This window comes from Pan paniscus, chromosome 5, assembly GCF_029289425.2.
Source record: "Pan paniscus chromosome 5, NHGRI_mPanPan1-v2.0_pri, whole genome shotgun sequence".
NCBI classification, from domain to species: domain Eukaryota; kingdom Metazoa; phylum Chordata; class Mammalia; order Primates; family Hominidae; genus Pan; species Pan paniscus.
Genome location: NC_073254.2, coordinates 93,467,925 through 93,492,942, shown reverse-complemented (window position 1 = coordinate 93,492,942; position 25,018 = coordinate 93,467,925). Strand labels below are relative to the sequence as shown.

The following is a 25,018-nucleotide window of genomic DNA, read 5'->3' as shown; positions in this document are numbered from 1 at the left end:
ATCGACAGGCCACATTTTAGCATTGCGTTATCTTCATGGTTTTTTTTTTTGAGACGGAGTTCCAAACTTAGTAACTTACCATTTACTTTTTAGTGTAATTCTAAAAGATTTCATTCAGCTAGAACTACCCTGATATTTAACTGTCCTTTTTCTCTTACCTAATTATTGGCAATTAAACATTTTTGTCATTTACTTTGGGACTGTTTTTAGCAGGCCCATGGATCTCAAGGTTTAGTTTTGCGGGTTCTATGGGAGACGATGACAATAAAGTTAAACGTTAATGTTGCAATAATTCTAAGCAAGGGATATTAGAAAATGAAGCAGGCCAGGTGGTGGCTCACGCCTGTAATTCCACCATTTTGGGAGGCTGAGGTGGGGAGATCACAAGGTCAGGAGTTCAGACCAGCCTTGCTAATATGCTGAAACCCCATCTCTACTGAAAATACAAAATTAGCTGGGTGTGGTGGCAGGTGCCTATAGTTAGGAGGCTGAGCCAAGATCACACCACTGCACTCCAGCCTGGGCGACAGAGAAAGACTCCATCTCAAAAAAAAAAAAAAAAAAAGCAGAAGGCTGGGCGCAGTGCCTTGAATCCTAGCACTTTGGGAGGCTGAGGCGAGAAGATCTGCTAAAAATACAAAAGAAAAGCAAGGTGTGGTAGCACATGCCTATAGTCCCAACTGAGGCTGAGGCAGGAGAATCCCTTTAGCTTGGAAGGTGGGGGTTGCGGTGAGCCAAGATCTTGCCAGGGCACTCCAGCCTGGGTGACAGGGCAAGACTGTCTCAAAAAATAAAGATGCCGGGTGCGGTGGCTCACGCCTGTAATCCCAGCACTTTGGGAGGCCGAGGTGGGCGGATCACAAGGTCAGGAGATCGAGACCATCCTGGCTAAAACGGTGAAGCCCCCGTTTCTACTAAAAATAAAAAAAAATTAGCCGGGCATGGTGGCGGGCGCCTGTAGTCCCAGCTACTCGGGAGGCTGAGGCAGGAGAACAGCATCAACCCGGGAGGCGGAGCTTGCAGTGAGCCGAGATTGCGCCACTGCACTCCAGCCTGGACGACAAAGTGCGACTTCGTCTCAAAAAAGTATATATATAATAATAAAAATTAGCTGGGCATGGTCGTACACACCTGTAGTCCCAAGCTACTCTGGGGGGTTCAGGCAGGAGGATCGCTTCATCCTGGGAGGCTGAGGCTGCAGTGAGCTATGATGGTGCTACTGTACTCCAGCCTGGGCAACAGTGAGACCCCGTCTCCTAGGTTCAAGCAATTCTGCCTCAGCCTCCTGAGTAGCTAGGACCACAGGTGCCCACCACCACACCTGCCTAATTTTTGTATTTTCAGTAGAGACAGGGTTTTACCATGTTGGTCAGGCTGGTCTCCAACTCCTGACCTCAGGTGGTCTGCCCGTCTTGGCCTCCCAAAGTGCTGGGGTTACAGGCGTGAGCCACAGCCGAGTCTGGCCTCTTTAACTTAGCATGATGCGTTTGAGATGCATTCATTTTGCATATATCAGTAATCTCTTCCTTTTTAATGGGTGTATGACAGTTTGTGTATTCATTCCCAGCTGAGGGGCATTTAGTTGTTTCCAGTTTGGGGCAATTATTAATAAAGCTGCTATAAATGTCCACATATAGTTTTGTATGTAATAATGTTTTTATTTTACTTGTGTAAATAGCTAGGAAAGTGATTACTGGGCTGAGTGGCAAAGCATATGCTTTTTAAGAAACTGCCGAGCTGTTTCCAAAGTGGTTGAACCATTTAGTAATTAAGAGATCAACTTTTTTGAGGAAGACAAATAGACTACCTGAGTGTTAAACTGATATTTTGCAGGTCAGTGAAGTAATTTGTTTATAAAATATTGTGCTTACTATGTTCTAGGCACCGTTCTAGGCACTGGGGATAGAGCTATGAACAAAATGGACATGGTTATTGACCTTTGAGTTTATAGTTAGTGGGGGAGATAGAGATTCAATAAATAAAATTAGCTAATTTTGAGTTGTGATGGTACTATGAAGGAAAAGAGAAATACACCATGAGGGAGAAGAGAAAATGAAAGGGACATAATTTAGACTGGCCAGAGAAGGTATTTGCCAGGAATAGCTGAGACCTGAAGGATAAGTAGGAGTTAGGGGAGAATATGACAACATTGTGTGTGTAATATATATATGCATACACACACACAATGTTTTCATATTCTCCCCAACTCCTACATATAATATATAATTATATATATGCATACACGCACACACATACATATATATTTATTTTCTTGAGACAGAGTCTTGCTCTCTCACCAGGCTGGAGTGCAGTGGCTTGATCTCGCCACACTGCAACCTGTGCCTCCCAGGTTCAAGCTATTCTCCTGCCTCAGCCTCCCAAGTAGCTGGGACTACAGGCACATGCCACCATGCCCAGCTAATTTTTGTGTTTTTAGTAGAGATGGGGTTTCACCATGTTGGCCAGGATGGTCTTGATCTCTTGACCTCATGACCCACCTGACTTCGCCTCCCAAAGTGCTGGGATTACAGGCATGAGCCACCACACCCGGCCCTATATATTTTTATTTTATTTATTGTTTTGACACTTTTTTTTTTTTTTTTGAGACAAGAGTCTCACTCTGTTGCCCAGGCTGGCATGCAGTGATGCTATATCAGCTCACTGCAACCTCCACCTCCCCAGTTCAAGCGTTTCTTGTGCCTCGGGTTCCCAAGTAGCTGGGACTACAGGCATGCACCACCACACCCAGCTAATTTTTGTATTTTTAGTAGAGAAGGGGTTTTACCATGTTGGCCATGCTGGTCTTGAACTCCTGACCTCAAGTGATCCACCTGCTTCGGCCTCCCAAAGTGCTTCTATTACAGGCATGAGCCACTGCACCGGGCTTGTATTACTTTTTAGACATGTCAGTATTTAAGGCTTAATTTGGCCTCAGGACAATCACATAGAATCAGAAAATCTGAGAAGAAAACTTAAAAACCTTTGAATCTAACCTACTCAAATAAACTTTGAATATATTTATTGAAATATTTAATTTGTTTATTTTTTATTTTTTTATTTTAGAGACAAGGTCTCACTAAAGTGCAGGCTAGAGTGCAGTGACACAATCATGGCTATGGCTCACTGCAACCTCAAACTCCTGGGCTCAAGCGATTCTGTTGCCTTAGGTTCGCCAGGAGCTGGCACTACAGGTGCCACCACACCTGGCTTTTTTGTTTTGTTTTTTTTGGGTAGAGAAGGGGATTTGCTATGTTGCTTAGGCTGATCTTGAACTCCTAGCCTCACACAATCCTGCTTCGGCTTTCCAAAATGTTGGGATTATAGGCATGAGCCATGCGCCTGACCTTGATTACCTCGATGATGTGTATGTCATACATTGGAGGGCAAAGACATCTCTGAATTCCTCACAACAGCCATGGCAGGGGGCAGGTACCCATGTTACAGATGACAGACTGATGCATAGAGAAGTTAAGTCGTGGGGAGTTTACCTTCTCCTAAATTGTCCTGTTACTAGATGAATTTGTTTTTGTTTCATTTTGTTTTGTTTTTGAGACAGAGTCTCATGTTGTCACCCAGACTGGAGTGCAGTGGCTCCATCTCGGCTCACTATAGCCTCCGCCTCCTGAGTTCAAGTGATTCTCCTGCCTCAGCCTCCCAAGTAGCTAGGTGCATGCCACCACGCCTGGCTAATTTTTGTATTTTTAGTATAGATGGGGTTTCACCATGTTGGCCAGACTGGTCTCGAACTCCTGACCTCAAGTGATCCACCCCGCGCTTAGCCTCCCAAAGTGCTGGGATTATAGGCGTGAGCCACCACACCAGGCCATGAATTTGTTTTCAATATTTATTTATTTTGTATTTTCTATTTTTGAGATGGAGTCTCGCTCTGCTGTCCAGGCTAGAGTGCAGTGGTGTGATCTTGGCTCACTGTAGCCTCCACCTCCTGAGTTCAAGTGATTCTCCTGCCTTAGCCTCCCGAGTAGCTGGGATTACAGGTGCCCACAATCACACCCGGCTAATTTTTGTATTTTTAGTAGAGATGGGGTTTCACCATGTTGGCCAGGCTGGTCTCAAACTGACCTCAATTGATCCACCCACCTTGGCCTCCCAAAGTGCTGGGATTACAGACCTGAGCCACAGCGCCCAGCCCTTCAATATTTATTTAAATTTGCCTGCTGGCTAACTTCTCATTGCACCTAGGCTCTAGTGTAATTAAATTACTTCATTCTCTCTTTTTAAAACTTTTTAATTTTTTCTTTTTTGTGTTTTTCATTCTCTTATCTACGAGAGCCACAATACTTGAAGACACCAATTGATACCCCTTAGTCACATCTGAGCTAAACACTTTCAGTTCCTACAGCTGTTTCTTAATCTTAGGTCACATGGTTTCTTCCCATGCTGTTCTTCCCAGACAGCATTTTTTTTTTTTTTTTGAGAGTCTCACTCTGTTGCCCAGGCTGGAGTGCAGTAGCACAATCTCAGTTTACTGCAACCTCTGCCTTCCAGGTTCAGGCGATTCTCCTGCTTCAGCCTCCTGAGTAGCTGGGACTACAGGAGCGTGCCACCACGCCCGGCTAATTTTTGTATTTTTAGTAGAGACGGGGTTTCACCATGTTGGCCAGGCTGGTCTTGAACTCCTGACCTAAAGTGATCTTCCCATATATGGTCTTTTCCTTACATTTATTTTGTTTCATTTTATTTTATATTTTATTTTATTTTATTTATTTTAATTTTATTTTAATTTATTTTATTTTATTTATTTTATTTTATTTTATTTTATTTTATTTATTTTATTTTATATTTTATTTTATTTTATTTGAGATGAAGTCTTGCCCTGTCGCCCAGGCTGGAGTGCAATGGTGTGATCTCAGCTCACTGCAACCTCCACCTCACAGGTTCAAGCTATTCCCCTGCCTCAGCCTCCCAAGTAGCTGGGATTACAGGCATGCAGACCAAACCCAGCTAATTTTTCATAGTAGGGATGGGGTTTCACCATGTTGGCCAGGCTGGTCTCGAACTCCTTACCTTGTGATCCGCCTGCCTCGGCCTCCCAAAGTGGTGGGATTACAGGTGTGAGCCACCACGCCTGGCTCTTACATTTATTTTGGAATAAATTTAGATACACAGAAAAGTTGCAAAGATAAGAGTTTCCATATAACCCTCACCCAGTTTGCCTTCCCTAATGTTAACATCTTACATTATCATGGTACATTTGTCAAAACTAAGACACTTTTTCTTCTAATAAAAATAATAGAGATGAGGTCTCACTATATTGTCCAGGCTGGTCTCAAACTTTGAGCTCAAGCAGTCCTCCCACCTCCACCTCCCAAAGTGCTGGGATTACAGGCATGAACCACCACACCCAGCCTACATTGTTATGTTACTACTCTCCAGACTATTCAGATTTCACCAATTTTTCTATCCATAGCCTTTTTTTCTGTTTCAGGATCCAATTCAGGACACCATACCACTGTATGGTTAATTTAAAAAACTCAAATGTTGGGAGTTTGCTTTATCACCGCTGTGTCTTATCATCTCGTTAGATAATTTTGTATCTGGAGCCTGCTCTCTAGCATGAATAAGTAAAAATGTGGACTTTGTGATTTACAGATCTGATATTTATGTTTTTGTGTTTTTACTTTAAGTACTAGACAAAGTAAATCTAAGGACAGAGGTCTGTGGTACTGCACTAGAGAATTGTTATTTGATTATGGTGGGCCAAGTGGTTGAAAATTTACCTAACAATAATATAACATAGGCCATATTTCATAATTTTAATCACAAGGCAATTGTGAAAATTTTATCAAATGTTTAATAAAAGCAAGGTGAAGAAAGTGATAGCTTTAAATTTACTTGCCATTTTTGGGCACACAAAAGTAATTTGCTCTGCCACTTAGAGTTATAAGGTCAAAGTGGGAGTAAATAATCTTTGTATTAGGAATTAAAAGTTTCTATTTTAGCCAGTCATGGTTTCCCTAAAAGAGTTCATGTAGTTTTGCTTTTGTCAAACTTTACATTTAAAGCTAACTCAAAACAGATAAAAGCACAATATGCAGCCTGGATTTTCCTTTAACACAATCTCTTTTGAGACATTGTCCGAAATATGGGTTATTGCTCGTATAAAGCCAAATAGACCTAAGTCAAAAGTAAGCAGTTTCATTTATTCCAGTGAAAAAAGCGTATAGAAGATTGTGTGGTTTTCAGAGGTTAAATGCCAGATGGCTAATACCAAATGAAAAACATAAATAAAACTTGGTTATATTTTCAGTACAATCATGTGATTGAGGGAATATCCTAGTTGGTGTTGGGATAAACCAAGTTACCACGTAAGCAATTTGAGTTTGACTTCTAGTGCTGTCTGGAGGCATGCAAACTGAGGAACTGGTTCTCAGCCTTCTGGTGAGGGCATCTGCAACATTTTCTGAGGCCTGGATTGTAACCATATGGGTATAACAGTGCAGCTATATTGGTGCAACAAAAGAAGAACCTCGTGGAGCATTGACCTACAGTCCCCATCTTTAGCCATTATCATACCTTCTTGATTGACTCTTTGGACTTCCCTGTTGAGCCTCTTGCAGGATTCTATATATAACTAGCAACTCAGTAAACATCTGATGAGAAATGAGGTGATTTTTATTCATTTATGGTTGGGTACAAATAATGTTTTCTCATAGCTATCTTTATGTTGAAGTTAGGGATGCATTTCTTAGAACTCAATTTCTCATTTTGTATAACTGCTCATCAGTATTTTTCTTCAGAGCTATAATACCTCTGAATTTTCAGTTAAACTGCCCTCCTTGAGGTTATTTCTTGTGAAACTGGAAATACAGAAAATTCCAACAGTTTTCTTAAATTACTTGAAACACCACATACACAGTAGCACAGTCTGGTCTTGTGTCAAAATACAGTATATTCTAGAAGTGTTTCCTTTTAAATTTAGCCAGTGTTTTTTTTTATGTATCTTAATTTACTGTTATAAATTTGGATTGCCCATGTTTTAAAAGGATGTAGACCAACTCTAAAAGAGAATTCTAAAAGCAACCAACATAATTAAAGACTAAAAATGACTTAATTACAAGCCACCAGACTAAAAAATAGTTGTTTAGCCTAGCAAATTCTAAGAAATTATTATTGTCTTCAGATATAGGAGGAATATTTTAAGTCTGCAGAGGGTGCTGTTCAAGTGAAATTCACACTCTGAATTCCCCTACAGCCTCCAAATTCTGGGATAACCTTTGAAATAGAGTGAGTGCCATAATGGCTAATTAAGCATGGCACCTCCATAAATGCTTAACCTGAAATAGGTTACAAAGGATTGGAATGGGAACTGAAGGTTAAGAGAAACAGACTTCCAGATTGTTCAAAAGGGATGGAGAAATTTTTTTTTTGAGACAGAGTCTCGCTTTGTCGCCCAGGCTAGAGTGCAGTGGCGCGATCTCGGCTCACTGCCAGCTCCGCCTCCCGGCTTCACGCCATTCTCCTGCCTCAGCCTCCCGAGTAGCTGGGACTACAGGCGCCCGCCACCACGCCCGGCTAATTTTTCGTATTTTTAGTAGACACGGGGTTTCACCATGTTAGCCAGGATGGTCTCGATTTCCTGACCTCGTGATCCGACCGCCTTGGCCTCCCAAAGTGTTGGGATTACAGGCGTGAGCCACCGCACCCTGCCGCGATGGAGAAACTTTTAATCCAGTAGAGGACCTCTGGTCCCTAGGAGGGAAAAATCCACTGAAAGTGGCAGAAAGGTGTTGTGAAGTCAGAAGACCTGAGATCTATGCTCAACAGCAACTTGAAGTTAGACTTTAATTATATCACCTCGCAAGGCTGTTATATCTATAAAATTGGAGCATAGGAAGAGATCAGTAAGACTTTAAGTTTTTAAAAACTTTTTAGAAAAATTCTTACTCTGAGGAATACACAGATCCTAACCTGTTGGGGTTTTCCTGTCAGAAAGTAGTGCTGTTCAAACAGATTGTGTTTTTTCAAACTTTTGACTGTGATCCACAATAAGAAACATTTTCATTTATTTTTTAGAGACTGGGTCTTGCTCTGTTGCCTAGGCTGGAGTACAGTGGTATGATCAGAGCTCACTGCAGCCTTGAACTCCTGGGCTCAAGTGATCCTCCCACTTTGGCCTTCCAAAGTGCTGGGATTACAGGTGTGAACCACCATACCTGGCCTGAAATACATTTTATATTGCAGCACAATACAAACACACACACTGTATTTCATTGCATCTAAGATGTTTTTCAGTCACAAATGCTGCCAGTTATAACTGTCAGATGCCATTAATTGTAAGACATACTCCAACTTAGAGATACTAAAATATGGAAAGATGTGCATCTTAAAATTGGTGAATATAGACCGAGCGCGGTGGCGCACGCCTGTAATCCCAGAGGTCATCCACCCACTTTGGGAAGCCAAGGTGGGTGGATCACCTGAGGTCAGAAGTTCGAGACCAGCCTGCCCAACTTTGTGAAACCCCGTCTCTACTAAAAATACAAAAATTATCCGGGCATGGTGGATTACAGCCGTGCGCCTGTAATCCCACCTACTCAGGAGGCTGAGGCAGAATTGCTTGAACCTGGGAGGCTGAGGTTGCAGTGAGCTAAGACCGCAACACTGTACTCCAGCCTGGGTGATAGAGCAAGACGCCATCTCAAAACAAAAAAAAAATTGGTGAATATAATTTGTGTGTGAGTTACTGAAACAAGCTGGGCATGGTGGCTCATGCCTGTAATCCCATCGCTTTGGGAGGCTGAGTGGGAGGATTGCTTCAGGCCAGGAGTTCAAGGTTACAGTGGGCTATGATCATGCCACTGTGCTCCAACCTGGGTGACAGACCAAGACCCTGTCTCAAAGAGGAAAAAATAATAATAATAATGCAACAAAAATTTCCAAGGGTAGTATTTACTACCCATGACAAAAAATTTCATGACTTACTAATGAATTGCAGCCAGCAGTTTGGAAAATGTTGATTTTGGTCAGTGACAGTCAAAATGAAGTCCTAGGTCAAAATAATTACATGCTTTCTCTTTGGCATAAAAGCATAGGGTATTGCCGGGTGCGGTGGCTCACATCTATAATCCCAGTCTGTAATCCCAGCACTTTGGGAGGCCGAGGCAGGTGGATCACCTGAGGTCAGGAGTTCAAGACTAGCCTGGCCAACATGGTGAAACTCTGTCTCTACTAAAAATACAAAAATTAGCCGGGCGTGGTGGCACAAGCCTGTAATCCCAGCTACTCAGGAGGCTGAGGCAAGAGAATCGCTTGAACCCGGGAGGCAGAGTTTGCAGTGACCTGATGTTGCGCCATTGCACTCCAGCCTGGGCAACAAGAGCGAAACTCCATCTCAAAAAAAAAAAAAAAAAAAAGTGATAAAACACTGTATTAGTTCATTTTCATGCTGCTGATAAAGACATACCTGAAACTTTAATTGGAACTTTAAGTCCAATTAAACCTCTTTTCATCCCCAAAGTTCCACATGGCTGAGGAAGCCTCAGAATCTTGGCGGGAGGCGAAAGGCACTTCTTACATGTGAGTGGCAAGAGAAAATGAGGAAGAAGCAAAATCGGAAACCCCTGATAAACCCATCAGATCTTGTGAGACTTATTCACTATCACAAGAAAGCATGGTAAAAACCGGCCCTTGTGATTCAATTACCTCCCTGTGGGTCCCTCCCACAACATGTGGGAATTCTGAGAGATTCAGTTCAAGTTGAGATTTGGGTGGGGACACAGCCAAACCATATCAAACAAAGAACATAAAAATTTCCATCTTGGCTGTGTGCGGTGGCTCATGCCTGTAATCCCAGCACTTTGAGAGGCTGAGGGAGGTGGATCACGAGGTCAGGAGATCGAGACCATCTGGCTAACATGGTGAAACCCTGTCTCCACTAAAAATAGAAAAAATTAGCTGGGCGTGGTGGCACGCGCCTGTAGTCTCAGCTACTCGGGAGGCTGAGGCAAGAGAATCACTTTAACCCAGTAGGCAGAGGTTGCAGTGAGCCGAGATAGCGCCACTGCACTCTAGCCTGAGTGACAGAGCGAGACTCCGTCTCAAGAAAAAAAAAAGAAAAAGAAAAATTCCATCGTAACCATTTGTAAATGAACAGTTCACTGGCATTTAAAATATTCAAATTGTTGTGCAACCATCACCATCAACCATCTCCAGAACTCTTTTCATCTTGCAAAACTTGAAATTCTGGACTGGGCATGGTGGCTCACCCCTGTAATCCCAGCACTTTGGGAGGTCGAGGTGGGCGGATCATGAGGTCAGGAGTTCGAGACTAGCCTGGCCAACATGTGAAACCCTGTCTCTATTAAAAATACAAAAATTAATTGGGCATGATGGCAGGCGCCTGTAATCCCAGACTCAGGAGACTGAGGCAGAAGAATCATTTGAACCTAGGAGGCAGAGGTTGCAGTGAACCAAGATCACACCATTGCACTCCAGCCTGGGTGACAGTGTGAGGCTCCATCTCAAAAACAAAAACAAAAACAAAACAAAAAAACTGAAATTCTGTACTCACTAAAGAATAGTTTCCTGTTTCTCCCTCCCCCGTCCCCTGGTAACCATCATTTTACTGTCTCTATGAATTTGAGTGCTCCAGGTAACTCTTATAAAGGGAATCATACAGTATTTGTCTTTTTGTGACTGGCTGATTTCAGTTAGCATAACTTTTTCAAGGTTTATCCATGCTGTAGCATGTATATGAATTTCCTTCCTTTTTAAGGCTGTATAATATTCCATTGTATGTATATGCCACATTTTGTTTATCCTTTCATTCATTGGTGGATACTTGGGCTACTTCCAGCTTTTGGCTATTGTGAATTAATGCTACTTTGAACATGAGTGTACAAATTTTTTTTTTTTTTGAGACAGTCTTGCTCTGTCGCCCAGGCTGGAGTGCAGTGGCTTGATCTCAGCTCATTGCAACTTCCATCTCCCAGGTTCAAGCGATTCTTGTGCCTCAGCCACCTGAGTAGCTCGGATTACAGGCGCACGCCACCACGCCCAGCTAATTTTTGTATTTTAATAAGAGATGGGGTTTCAACATGTTGGTCAGGCTGGTCTCAAACTCCTATCCTCAAGTGATCTGCTTGCACTGGCAGATTTGTAATCCCAAAATGCTGGGATTACAGATGTGAGCCACCACACCTGGGATTTTTTTCAGGCAGGGTCTCACTCTGTTGCCCAGGCTGGAGTGTGGTGGCATGCTATCAACTCACTGCAGCCTCAAACTCCCCGGCTCAAGTGATTCTCCTGCCTCAGCCCCCAAGTTGCTGGAACAACAGGTACGTGCCACCATGCTTGGCTTATTTTTGTATTTTTGGTAAAGACGGAGTTTCGCCATGTTGCCCAGGCTGGTCTTGAACTGCTGAGCTCAAGTGATCTGCCTGGCCTCCCAAAGTGCTGGGATTACAGGCGTGAGCCACCGTGCCTGGCCTGTCACAAATATTTTGATCTCATTTAATTATTCACTTGAGTTTTAGTAATACCATTTCTTGCCTTTAGTAGTATTCATTAATCTATTTAAAAAGCACGAGTATCTACAACTGTGATATTGCTTATATTTACAAGGCTTATATCTTCTTAAGGTAGACAGATATTAACATTAAGGTAGGGCCAGGCACATGGTGGCTCATGCCTGTACTATCACCTACACAAGAGGCTGAACAGGGAGGATTAATTGAGCCCAGGACTTTGAGACCAGCCTGGGCAACATAGTAAGACCCCATATCTACAAAAACTTAAAAATTAGCCGTGCATGGTGGTGCACACCTGTAGTCCCAGCTACTTGGAGGGCTGAGATGGGAGAATAGCTAGAGCCAGGGAGGCTGAGGCTGCAGTGAGCTGTAATCATGCCACTGCACTCCAGCCAGGGTGGCAGAGTGAGATCTTGTCTCTAAATAAAAACATTAAGGTAGAATGAAGTAAGTGTAATAATAGAAGTATTGTGGAGAGGGAGTATAAGAGGAACAATTAATTTTCACTGTGTGCATTCCAGTGTTAAGTGGCTCTTCCAGATCAGAATAAACCCCTAGTCTCTGCTGGTGGCTTTCCTGATACTCCTGACCACTTCTTCTGGACAGGGCATTCTTCTAGGAGTTGAAATTTCTGAAGTAGAAAAGCCATGGCTACTCCAATCTAGGTTGAAACTAAAAAATGACAAAATACTTTTAAAACCCTCAGTAACAAAATTTAAGCTCTTGGCTATAAAGGAACTTCATTTTCAAGGCCATAATCGTTTAATTTAGCATAGGTTCGTATCTTCATCCTTCCTCCCCCAGTAATTTTACAAATGCTTAGTGTTTCTTAGTCATTTCTTATTTCTTGGTGTTCCTGTTGAATTGAATTGAAAAAATACCTGGCTTTTTCAACTGGTAGGCAGTCTGGTCTGTGGTGAATAGAGGAAGTCACAAGTATGGCCAGCTTTCGTTGGCAGCTGATTGTTGTCAGTGATGGGATTTCTATGAAGTAACTACATTGAGTAAGGTCACATTTTTAGCTGATTTCTTCCTAGGGCATCATATTCTGTAGTACTTCTGCATAGCAGCACCAGAGGGTAGGCTGTTTTGACATATTAAGTGACGTAATTCTGTTTAAGTTAACATACAAACATTGTGGATTTAAAGAGGTTTCAGGCCACGTGTGGTGGCTCATGCCTGTAATCTGAGCACTTTGGGAGGCCAAGGCAAGAGGATCATTTGAGGCCAGAAGTTCAAGACCAGCCTGGGCAACATAGTGAGACTTCATTCCTACAAAACTTTTTTTTAAAACTTAGCCAGGCATGGTGGCATGTGCCTGTAGTCCCAGCCACTTGGGAGGCTGAGGCATAAGGATCACTTGAGCCCAGGAGATCAAGGCTGCAGTGAGCTATGATTGTACCACTGCACTACAGCCTGGGCAACAGAGTGAGACCCTGTCTCTAAAAAATAAAGAAGTTCACATCCTAAAGCAAATCACAGAATCTAAAATATGTATTTTCCATGAAACATTTTTCAGTGAGACAGTTACTATTGTAATGGAATAGCATTACAAACCTTCATTACTAAGAAACTTTAAAGTTTCTTTATATGTGTGTAGTGTCACTAGCCCCAAATTGTAGCTGTCAAGAACCTCCCAAAATATTTGAACTTCCTGTTTCTTTTTTTTTTTTTTGAGACAGAGTCTCACTCTGTTGCCAGGCTGGAGTGCAGTGGCATGATCTTGGCTCACTGCAACCTCTGCCTCCTGAGTTCAAGTGATTCTCTTGCCTCAGCCTCCTGAGTAGTTGGGAATACAGGCACGTGCCAACACACCTAGCTAATTTTTGTATTTTTAGTAGAGATGGGGTTTCACCATGTTGGGCAGGATGGTCTCGATCTCCTGACCTCGTGATCCACCTGCCTCAGCCTCCCAAAGTGCTGGGATTACAGGCGTCAGCCACGGTGCCAGGTTACTTCCTGTTTCTTTAAGATAAATTTTTGTTATATTCTATTCAAAAGGAACTCCATTCACTTTTTTTACTCTTGTATTTAATCAGAAAAAAAAGTTTAGAAAGAATGAATTTCATTATTTTGCTGAACAGGTAGCACAAAAACACAAAATACCTTCTTTTCTTTTTCCTTTTTTTGAAACAGTCTCACTCTGTCGCCCAGGCTGGAGTGCAGTGGCACAATCTCAGCTCACTGCAACCTCTGCCTCCTGGGTTCAAGCAATTCTCCTGCCTCAGCCTCCTGAGTAGCTGGGACTACAGGCTTGCTCCACCACGCCTGGCTAATTTTGGTATTTTTAGTGGAGATGGGGTTTTGCCATGTTGGCCAGGCTGGTCTTGAACTCCTGACTTCAGGTTATCCACCCGCCTCAGCCTCCCAAAGTGCTGGGATTACAGGCGTGAGCTGCTGCAACCAGCCTCTTTTCAAAATATATACACAATGTGGTATTGTAATTAATATTGTCTCTGTAAGAAGAATTTTGCCCAGGAGTAGCTATGACTAAAAGTTACGACCTTTTGAAATCACCGAATCAAGTATTAAAAAATATTCATCATTCCTAAATTATCCAGCACTACAAATACTTTTTACTTGCTACTAATCTTATTGCTTTCTGGAAAGACTAAAATTAGATAAAATAAACCCATGAAAACTAAGCTACCTCCAAGTGGCCATATGCAATTATAGTAACAAGATACTTGGTTGCCTCACACCCATAATCAGGCTTAACATACACATCTGTAGCCAAAGTGACTTTGGGGCCCTTAGAACTCTCCTGAGTACCTGCTTTGGCCCGAAGGTGACACGGGAGCTTCTCCCTAGGCTGACACCAGAGATCTGGGTTGGAATTCCAGAGACAAGCAGGGCTGTCTGGCCCATTTGGCTGTATTCATCCCTTAGTCTATTTAGAATGGTTGAGGTATCTGAGGTATCTGAGTCAAAAGGCCCAGCTGATTATCCCACTCTAACCCCTGTGAAGACATACCATTGAAGTACTGGAGAGGAAGAGGGGTACTACCACTAATCTGTTTTTTCTGTCATTCTGACTTAAAAACAGGGAAACACCACTCACCAGTTACTATGGACCTGTCTTCATTGTTAAGAAATGATGGCCATGACAATTTCTTAAGAAAATTTTTTTATGGTATGATATAAAATAACTAACGTTACTCAATTCTCCCATAACTAGGTCACCAAATAAGTATCCATCCACACTGTGGATAATAGGAAACAATGGTGATTTCCAATCTTTCTATTTTATAGGGCTTTCATTAATGTTCAAAACAATTACCAGTGAGGATTTCCTGAAGAAGTACAGATTTCTGTCAACTTTCACCCTACATACTATATTCCAATAGTATTAGCTGAATGATTCTGGATAATTTTATATAATCTCAAGTCTTTAGTCTTGAGAATTTAAGGGCTTTGATATTGCTTCCTAGCCTAGTATAACCAAGCAAAAGATTATTAACTCTCAAAACACGCTGAATGATAAGACTTTTAATTTGGTAGACTTAATAGGCAAAGTCCCTATGAGTAGGCAAATCTGCATGTTGAGTTTTATTCCAGGTTCAGTTTTAGGTTCACTGTCTCTCTCTTTGATGAACACTGCACAAAGTTATTTGTATTACAGCTCCTTAAAGAAAGAGTACAAATTGTTTACGACTAGTTTTTTCATATACACGAAAAAGCACAATTATAATTTCTGTCCCACTCAGAAATTAATGGCAAACCCACAGTAGCCTAATAAAGCTATTTTAACATGTGCTAAATAATTCTTTTATCTATACTGTTGTATTGATCAAATTATTTATATGCTCTTTAAAAATCTTTTATGAATTGAAAGCTATAACTCTCTCTCTTGAAGTCTGTCTGCATCACATAAGTATTGATCAGTCTTGGATGATTCATTCATAGCCGCCTGTCTTTGTTGAGTGGTCTTCACAAATCTCAGCAGATTGATGATGGCAGCAGGTGTTACTCCGGGTATGCGACTAGCAGCCCCGATCTAAGAATCAATAATACCACAAGAGAAACTAAGTGAGCTATGCTATGTCAAATCAAATCTATTTTCCTCCAAATAACAATCTGTATAGTATAGTTTATACAATATTTTCTTAATTATTATTTTGATGTATTATCTTAACATATTTCCTTGTAAAGTAGATAAAGGAAATATTATTATTTATGTCTTCATTTTACAAATGGGAAACTGAGGCACAGAAATGTTAAAATAGCTTGTGCAAGATTACATAACTAATAGATGTTAGAGTATCTACTTTTTTGTCCCATTAAACTAAGAAAAACTGTAATCAAGTTCCTTTCTTCAAATATAGGTCCACAGTCCCTTATTTGAAATTCTTGAGGCCAGCCTGGGCAAAATAGTGGGACTCTGTCTCTACAGAAAATAAACAAAAATTAGCTTAGGATGGTGGTGCACACTTGTAGTACTAGCCTCTCAGAAAACAAAGGTGGGAGGATCACTTGAGCCTGGGAGGTCGAGAATGCAGTGAGCTGTGATTATGCCACTGCACTCCAGCCTGGGTGACAGAGTAAGCCCCTCTCTCAAAAAAATAAAATGAAATGAAATCCTTGAAGCCATATGTTTTTGTAATAAGATATATCTAATCCTTGAGGCGGTACCTAATGTAACAGCCTCAGCAGTGTGTGGGGCAGCGCCCCACATTTTTAATCCTATTAATATTTCTGCAGTGTATTTTTACAGTGAAATGTATGAATATTCACTCTGAACAGTATAAAGACCATATAGCCTCTTCTGAGCTGAGCTCAGTTTTGCTACCAAATGAGCTTGTGGCAAACTTCTGCCAGAGCCTTTTGTATTATGGAATTGTGGGCAAGGAGTTCTGAACTCCTATGACCAGTGCTGTCCAACTGAACTTTCTATGATGATGGAAATCTTCTATAACATGTGCACTGCAATAATGCAGTGTCCAATATGGTAGCCACTAGTCATATGTGGCTACTGGGCACTTGAAATGTGGCTAGTAAGACTGAGGAACTGAATTTTACATTTTATTTAATTTTTTTCTTTTTCTTTCTTTCTTTTTTTTTTTTTTTTTTTTTGAGACAGGGTCTCACTCTGTCACCCAGGCTGGGATGTAGTGGTACAATCATGACTTGCTGCAGCCTCTACCTCCTGGGCTCAAGCGATCCTCCCACCTCAGCCTCCCAAGTAGCTGGGACTATAGGTGCGTGCCACTGCACCTGGCCTATTTAATTTTAATTAATGTAAATAACCACAATTGGCGAGTGGCTATCATGTTGGACAGTGTGGCAGTGTAGCCTATGATTATCCATACAAACATAACCTGAAATCAATAGGAAGGGACAAAGTCATAAAATTTAAGGCTTATTTTCCTGGTTTCCATGATGACTGTTGCTAAGTCTTACATTAATGAAATTACTCCTCCCTGTAAAAATATTTTCAAATTTTTCTACAGTCTATATTTTTGTAATATGCCCCTTTATTTTATGAAACACTACTAAAAAAAAAAAAAAGTCCATTAAACTGTGACACACCATCAATGTTTGAGATAATAAAGATGCAACTGGCCAGGCACAGTGGCTCACGCCTGTAATCCCAGGACTTTGGGAGGCCAAGGCGGGCAGATCATGAGGTCAGGAGATCGAGACCATCCCAGCCAACATGGTGAAACCCCGTCTCTGCTAAAAGTACAAAAAAAAAATTAGCCGAGTGTGGTGGCATGCGCCTGTAGTCCCAGCTACTTGGGAGGCTGAGGTAGGGGAATCGCTTGAACCCAGGAGGCAGAGGTTGCAGTGAGCCGAGATCGTTCCACTGCACTCCAGCCTGGTGACAGAGTGAGACTCCATTTCAAAAAAAAAAAGATGCAATTTTAGAGATGTTAAAATGTGGAGAAAAGTGTATTTCAGAATCAGTAAGTACAGTTTATCAGTCTTTAAACATTTATTAGAAGCCCAATACTAATTACTATATAGTAAATTAAAAGTTTATTTGTTTACACAAAGGAACATGCATATACCCTCTCACAATTAGTCTGAAGCACGTCGTGGGGGCATTTTTTGGCTCCCCTCTTTCTCCCATTAGTTCCCAAGGCAACACTATGGAACTCCTAGGGAGGACTCCAAGTAGTGACTTGAAAATCACAAATATGAGTTATATTTTAACCTAGTATGGTTTCATTTAAGCCATACACGTGTACTATCTTGCATAGTTTGCTCTGATGCTTTATCACATGGTTGGGACTAGAGAATAGTTCCAATCAAACCAATTCTTGACTTCCAGTTATTTAGTTAAAGTTAAGCTTTATCATCTCTCATACAAACATACCAACATCTGTCTTAGAAACACAAGAAAAAAATCTGAGGTCAAGTTTCTTTTTTTTTTGAGACAGGGTCTCACTCTGTTGCCCAGGCTGGAGTGCAGTTGTGCAATCATGGCTCACTGCAGCCTCAGTGTCTTGGGCTCAGGTATCTGCCACCTCAGCCTCCCGAGTAGCTGGCGCTGCAGGTGCATGCCACCATGCCCAGCTAATTTTTGTATTTTTGTAGAGATGGGGTCTTGCTGTGTTGCCCATGCTGGAAGTTTCTTATTACTAAATAAAACATTAGTTATATGGCCATTATAACCCCAGGTTTAAAAAAGTAAAGCACTGTATCTTTATCTATAACTTGTTTCTATTCTCCTGCCTATTTTCTTACCGTCTGTGGACGACTAAAATGTAGTTTCTCTCGAACTTCATGGGACAAAGACACATCCCTGATAGTCAAATAATCTAGGTCTTTTGGCAGTTGGAGAGCTTCATCTTGCTGAACTCCCTTTATTTCTTGTAGTTGATGGAACAACACTGATTCATAAGTGGCTGGTCAACAAAATCAGAATCATGTTATAATACCCAGATTATATTATACTAACAACTTACATTTATGTAGCCTCTTACAATTTACAAAAAGCTTTTGTGTACATCATCTCATTCAACACTCATTTCATGAGATGGGTTGGGTAGGTGTTCCCTTTTACATAGGAGGAAACTGAAGCTAAGATAAATGGAGTGTCTTGCATATTAACTACAACATTCTGTCTAGTAGTTTAGTGCATGTCCTTTTCAAATATCTGGAAAATTAAAAGTAAAAAAAGAATTTGTGGCCAGGCATGGTGGCTCATGCCTGTAATACTAACACTTTGGGAGGCCAAGGCAGGTGGATAGTCTGAGCTCAGGAGTTCGAGACCAGCATGGGGAACATGGTGAAATGCCATCTCTACTAAAAATATAAAAAATTAGCCAGGCGTGGTGGCATCCACCTGTAATCCCAGCTACTCGGGAGGCTGAGACAGGAGAATTGCTTGAACCCCGGAGGTGGAGGTTGCAGTGAGCCGATATAGCGCTATTGCACTCCAGCCTGGGTGACAGAGCGAGACTCTGTCTCAAAAAAAAAAAAAAAAAAAAAAAAAAAGAATTTGCTTCCGCTGTCAGTGCAAATCTTGGCTGGAACATTTTTCTCAACAGGCTGTGAGGTTGAATTTTATGTCCTAGAGATAAGCTATTTCTCTCTTTTTTTGAGACGGAGTCTTGCTTGTTGCCTAGGCTGGAATGCAGTGGCGCGATCTCGGCTCACCGCAACCTCCATGTCCCAGGTTCAAGCAATTTCTCCTGCCTCAGCCTCCTAAGTAGCTGGGATTATAGACGCAAGCCACCACACCCGGCTAATCTTTGTATTTTTAGTAGAGATGGGTTTTCACCATGTTAGCCAGGCTGGTCTCGAACTCCTAACCTCATGATCCGCCCACCTTGGCCTCCCAAAGTGCTGGGATTATAGGCATGAGCCACCATGCCCGGCCGAGATAAGCTACTTCTCTAAGAAAATGGTTTTTTGAACCAAACACTGCATGTTCTCACTCATAGATGGGAATTGAACAATGAGAACACATGGACACAGGAAGGGGAACATCACACTCTGGGGACTGTTGTGGGGTGGGGGGAGGGGGTAGGGATAGCATTAGGAGATCTAATGCTAAATGGTGAGTTAATGGGTGCAGCACACCAGCATGGCACATGTATACATATGTAACTAACCTGCACATTGTGCACATGTACCCTAAAATTTAAAGTATAATAATAATAATTTAAAAAAAGAAAAAAAAAGAAAATGGTTTTTAAAATTATCTTCATATAGAGCTATAAATTTTAAAAGTAAAGCTTCTTAGTTGACAAAACATAATTTAAATAATTTAGTTAAGGGATTGTTCAAAAGTGATGTTAGGAAGATAATTCAGCAATTATTTTGTTTAAAGCATTCTGCTCTTAGAAAATTAAATTAAAAACCTGTTTTAAAACCTAAATTGAGGTGCTTATTCTGTCCTGTTCAAGAAAGGGAGTCCTCTGAGGTTTTGGTAGCATCTTTTTCCATCACTTAACTGGCAGCCAGAACATCTCATCTCTGTGTCTGACTCCAACAATGAATTACCCTCTGACTATGCGTACATCATCATCATTTTGGGACTTAGCTTCTTTTTCTAGAAATTGCAAGGGCTGGCCCAGATGACTTCTGAGGGTCTTTATGGCAACAAAGAATAGTTGTGAAGTACACAGGATTTGCAATCAGACAAGGTAGGTTCCAGTCCCAGCTCTGCCACTCACCAACTGTGTGATCTTGGGCAATTACCACTTATCTGTAAAACTGGGACAACAATGCTAATATCTGTCCTTCACAGGGCAGTTCTAAGTATCAAATGAAATAATGCATGTAAATAGCTTATATAATATTGTAATATAATAAATTAGTACAGCAAATTGTAATATAATGTTATGACTCAAGAATAGACTCTTCAAGGTATCATGAAATATATGAGGTAATGCATATGCCAAAGGTATATAAGGGTATAATGTTATATGTATTCACATATACCAAAACAAGAGAGAGAATACAAAGAAGAATCTCACACTGATTTATGCCCTCAAGAAATGTTTTGTCTAGTGGAGGGATTCAGGTAGCAATCTGAAAACCACTGATATGTGTTATATTTCAATCTAGTATAGTTTTTTTTTTTTAAGCCATGATAGTTATGAGAGTCTTTATATATGCCAGAGTCTTTAAAGAACAAGTAAAAACAGTAGCTATTCAATGTTTGAAGTCAGGGCTTTCTATAAACAAGTTAATGAAAATTTTTCTGGATTATCCTAACCTGAACCTGACGATTTATTGAACAAAGTTAAACTGCAAACCAAGTTTAAAATATATAATCACTCTTCCCCAGAGCTAACAGCCCTAAGTGTTTAATAAAGAAATTTTTACTCAATAGAGAAATTGTGATGGTTAAATAACAGGTCAACGATCCTTCTTCTACCTTAATATATTGCTAGTGTTTAATCATTTGGAAGAATAATTCTAGAGTTTCTGATGAGTTTCCTTTTGTTGCTAGACTTTTGTAAACTTGTGTGGTGGAATGGTAGGTAGCACTTGGGTCATCCTACACAGACATCCAAAGCATTGCAAGGTGATAGGCCTTTGTGGAACTGAAAAAAATGCTGGCTGGGTATGGTGGCTCACGCTTGTAATCCCAACAACTTTGGGAGGCCGAAGTGGGCAGATCATCTGAGGTCAGGTGTTTGAGACCAGCCTGGCCAACATGGTGAAACACTGTCTCTACTAAAAAAAATACAAAAATTAGCCAGGTGTGGTGGTGCGCGCCTATAGTCCCAGCTACCTGAGAGGCTGAGGCAGGAGAACGGCTTGAACCCAGGAGGCCGAGGTTGCAGTGAATTCAGATTGCATCACTGCACTCCAGCCTGGGCGACAGGGTGACAGAGTAAGACTCTGTCTCAAAAAAAAAAAAAGGCCAGGAGCAGTGGCTCATGCCTGTAATCCCAGCACTTTGGGAGGCTGAGGCGGGTGGATCACCTGAAGTCAGGAGTTCAAGACCAGCCTGGCCAAATAGTGAAACCCCGTCTCTACTAAAAATAAAAAAATTAGCCAGGCGTGGTGGTGCATGCCTGTACTCACAGCTACTCAGGAGGCTGAGGCAGGAGAATTGTTTGAACCCAGGAGGTGGAGGTTGCAGTGAGCCAAAATTGCGCCACTGGAATCCAGCCTGGGTGACAAAGCGAGACTCCGTCTCAAAAAAAACAAAAAAGAAAAAAAAAGAAAATGCCACTGCTAGAAGGAATGCAGCATGATCACCATTCTGGCTGGTTCCCAAAGAGCATAGTCTTTTCCTGTTTGAACAGCACACCATCATCCAACGTTGTCTTCCCTTCTCACCATGTTATCCTGTTCCCTGCTTTTTTCACTACATCATTTTCCACCCATGAAAAAACACCTTCTATCAAAATGCAGAAGCCAATATTATTCTCAGTATTTTCTTTTCTTTTTTTTTTAAGATGAAGTCTCGCTCTTGTCGCTCAGGCTGGAGTGCAATGGTGCGATCTCGGCTCACTGCAACCTCTGTCTCCTGGGTGCAAGCAATTCTCCTGCCTCAGCCTCCCGAGTAGCTGGGATTATAGGTGCCTGCCACCATGCTCAGCTAATTTTTTTTGTATTTTTAGTAGAGATGGGGTTTCACCATGTTGGCCAGGCTGGTCTCGAACTTCTGACCTCAGGTGATCTGCCCACCTCAGCCTCCCAAAGTGCTGGGATTACAGGCGTGAGCCACTACGCCCAGCTTCAGTATTTTCATAATAAAAATTTTCATTATGAAAAACTTAAAAAAATGCAGAGCAACTACCAGAGACACCTGTGGCTTTGATGGTCTATAAACTGACCAAGAGTATTGATACAAAGTAAGTATTTGTCAATGGTAGAGTATTTCAGTATACTGTCAAAGCCAAAGATAGTATTATTTTTCTCATTATTAAAACATTAGGTGGGGAGAGTATAAAAAGAAAGTTCAGGGTTAAAAAAATATATAAAAAAAGGTGGGTGCAGTGGCTCACACCTGTAATCCCAGCACTTTGGGAGGCCAAGGCGGGCGGATCACCTGAGGTCAGGAGTTTGAGACCAGCCTGGCCAATGTGATGAAACCCTGTCTCTACTAAAAATACAAAAATTTGCCGGGCCTTGTGGCGGGGCCCTGTAACCCCAGCTACTTGGGAGGCTGAGGCAGGAGAATTGCATGAACCTGGGAGGTGTAGGTTGCAGTGAGCCAAGATTGCACCATTGCACTCCAGCCTGGGCAACAAGAGTGAAACTCCATCTCAAAAAAGAAAAAACCAAAACACACACACACACACACACACACGCACATTTCAAATAAGTGGTACTGTGGTGCCCTCCTATAAAAAATATTTATTTTTGGCCAGGTGCAGTGGCTCACGCCTGTAATCCCTGCACTTTGGGAGGCCGAGGCAGGCAGATCACCTGAGGCCAGGAGTTCGAGACCAGCCTGGCCAACATGGTGAAACCCCGTGAACACTAAAAATACAAAAAATTGGCCAGGCGTGGTGGTGCATGCCTGTAATCCCAGCTACTCAGGAGGCTGAGGCAGGAGAATCACTTGAACCCGGGAGGGAGAGGTTGCAGTGAACCGAGATCATGCCACTGCACCCCAGCCTCGGCAAGAAGAAGGAAACTCCTCAAAAAAAAAAAAAAAAAAAAAATACACACACACACACACACACCCACACACACACACACACATATTATATATATATATTTATTTATAGGAGGACTCTGCAGTACCACTTATTTGAAATGTGCATGTAAATCACCTGAAAAGCATGTTTAAATATAGATTCTCAGTGGGTCTGAGGTGAAGCCTGAGAGTGTGTATTTCCTTTTTTTAATTTTTTTTTTTTTTTAGATGTCATCTTGCTCTGTCACCCAGGCTGGAGTACAGCGATCTTGGCTCACTGCAACCTCCACCTCCCAGCCTCAAGCAATCCTCCCACCTCTGTCTCCATAGTAGTTGGCACTACAGGCATGTACCTTCACATCCAGCTAATTTTTTGTATTTTTTTTGTAGAGACAGGGTTTTGCCATATTGGCCAGGCTGGTCCGGAATGCCCAGGCTCAAGAAATCAGCCCACTTCAGCCTCCCAAAGTGCTGGGATTATAGGCATGAGCCACTGCGCCCAGCCAAGATTCTGTATTTCTAACAAGCTTGTAGGTGTTGCAATGCTGTTAGCTGAGGACCACACTTTTGAAAAGCACAGAAGCTAACACTGTGCTGGTCCAACAGTAATAATGGATCTGTTGTCTATTCATAATTTGCACAAATGATAAAGGTATGTTAAGTCAAAAATTATTTTCTACCTTCTATTTTCAGTCTTTCAGCCAGCTCTCTACATTTAGTATACTTCTTCAAGGGCTCTGGAACAGCCTTGGCTAATGAATCCATGTCAACTTCCTCATACTTCAGAACATCGAGAGCTCTGCAAATATATGAAAGTTTCATTAACATAAGGATCCATGTCATATAAGGCAGATCAAGAACAAGATTCTTTGAAATAATATCAGATCTCGGAATAAATACCAAAAGATTATTTCTTTTTTTTTTTTTTGAGATGGAGTCTCGCTCTGTCGCCCATCAACTGTAGTGCAGTGGTACAATCTTGGCTCACTGCAATCCCCACCTGCTGGGTTCAAGCAATTCTCCTGCCTCAGACTCCCTAGTAGCTGGGACTACAGGCATGCGCCACCATGCCCGGCTAATTTTTTGTATTTTTAGTAGAGATGGGGTTTCACCATGCTGGCCAGGCTGGTCTCAAACTCCTGACCTCGTGATCCGCTAAACTGCTGGGATTACAGGCATAAGCCACTGCGCCCGGCCCCAAAAGATTATTTCTAAGTATAGTGAGCAAATGCAGCAGCATCTGCTAAACAGTAGCACCTCAATAAGATGTATTATTTGATTCTCCCCAACTCCTTATCTGGAGAATTAAGTTGCTGGTAAGGGTGGCATGGCTGTAATCCTTTTGTCTTTCCTTTCATATAGAATATCATCTCATAACAAGGGTTTCACTGAATTCCCTAAGCACTGGTATGTACTTTACATCTAAGCCATGTTAAGTCCTACAGTCCTGTGAATTAGTCATACTTTTGCATGCTAGGAACCATGACAGTGATCTCCTGCTTTCTTTTACTGAACTCCCTAAGGAAGAACAAGAGGCCATTATGAGCATGTTTTAAGTCTCTGCAAAACAAACTGATAAAAATGATATAGGGGTTCATAAGTCTTTTTCTTCTTCTTCTTCTTCTTTTTTTTTGTAGAGACAGGGTTTTGTCATGTTGCCCAGGTGATCTGCGTACCTCGGCCTCCCAAAGTGCCAGGATTACATGAGTGAGCTACTGTGCCCGGCTGGTTCATAAATATTCTGTCTGATTTTTTTTTCCCCTAATTTGGTATAATCTACATGTCAACTTTTACCACATGGAAATTTTTGATAGTCACTTCTCAATTCTGCTTCTACTACCCACTCTGGATGGGCTAAAGCCTCCATGGCCAATGCCTTACACCTTTCCTTGGGAGAGGAGAGCAATGTATGCAGATAGCAGGGACAATTACTAAAATTCCCAGGCAACTTACCTAGGCCAACAAAAGAACA

The 25,018-nt window shown here is 41.7% G+C and overlaps 1 protein-coding gene across 6 annotated transcripts in view; it reads right to left on the bottom strand.

Moving 5' to 3' along the window:
* Positions 1-14,963: 14,963 nt before the first annotated feature.
* MTO1 (mitochondrial tRNA translation optimization 1) overlaps positions 14,964-25,018 on the bottom strand; it is a 42,084-nt gene continuing 32,029 nt past the window's right edge. For 5 of the 6 annotated variants that reach the window (XM_008961755.4, XM_003809526.5, XM_055113878.2 and 2 more), the window contains 3 exons: positions 23,727-23,845; positions 18,180-18,340; positions 14,964-15,486 (listed from right to left, as the gene is read on the bottom strand). In XM_008961755.4, coding sequence (XP_008960003.2) covers positions 15,325-15,486; positions 18,180-18,340; positions 23,727-23,845 — 442 coding nt within the window. In that variant the 3' untranslated portion in view covers positions 14,964-15,324. The remainder of the gene's footprint in view (positions 15,487-18,179; positions 18,341-23,726; positions 23,846-25,018) is intronic. The other variant, XM_008961757.4, reaches the window with a different exon arrangement.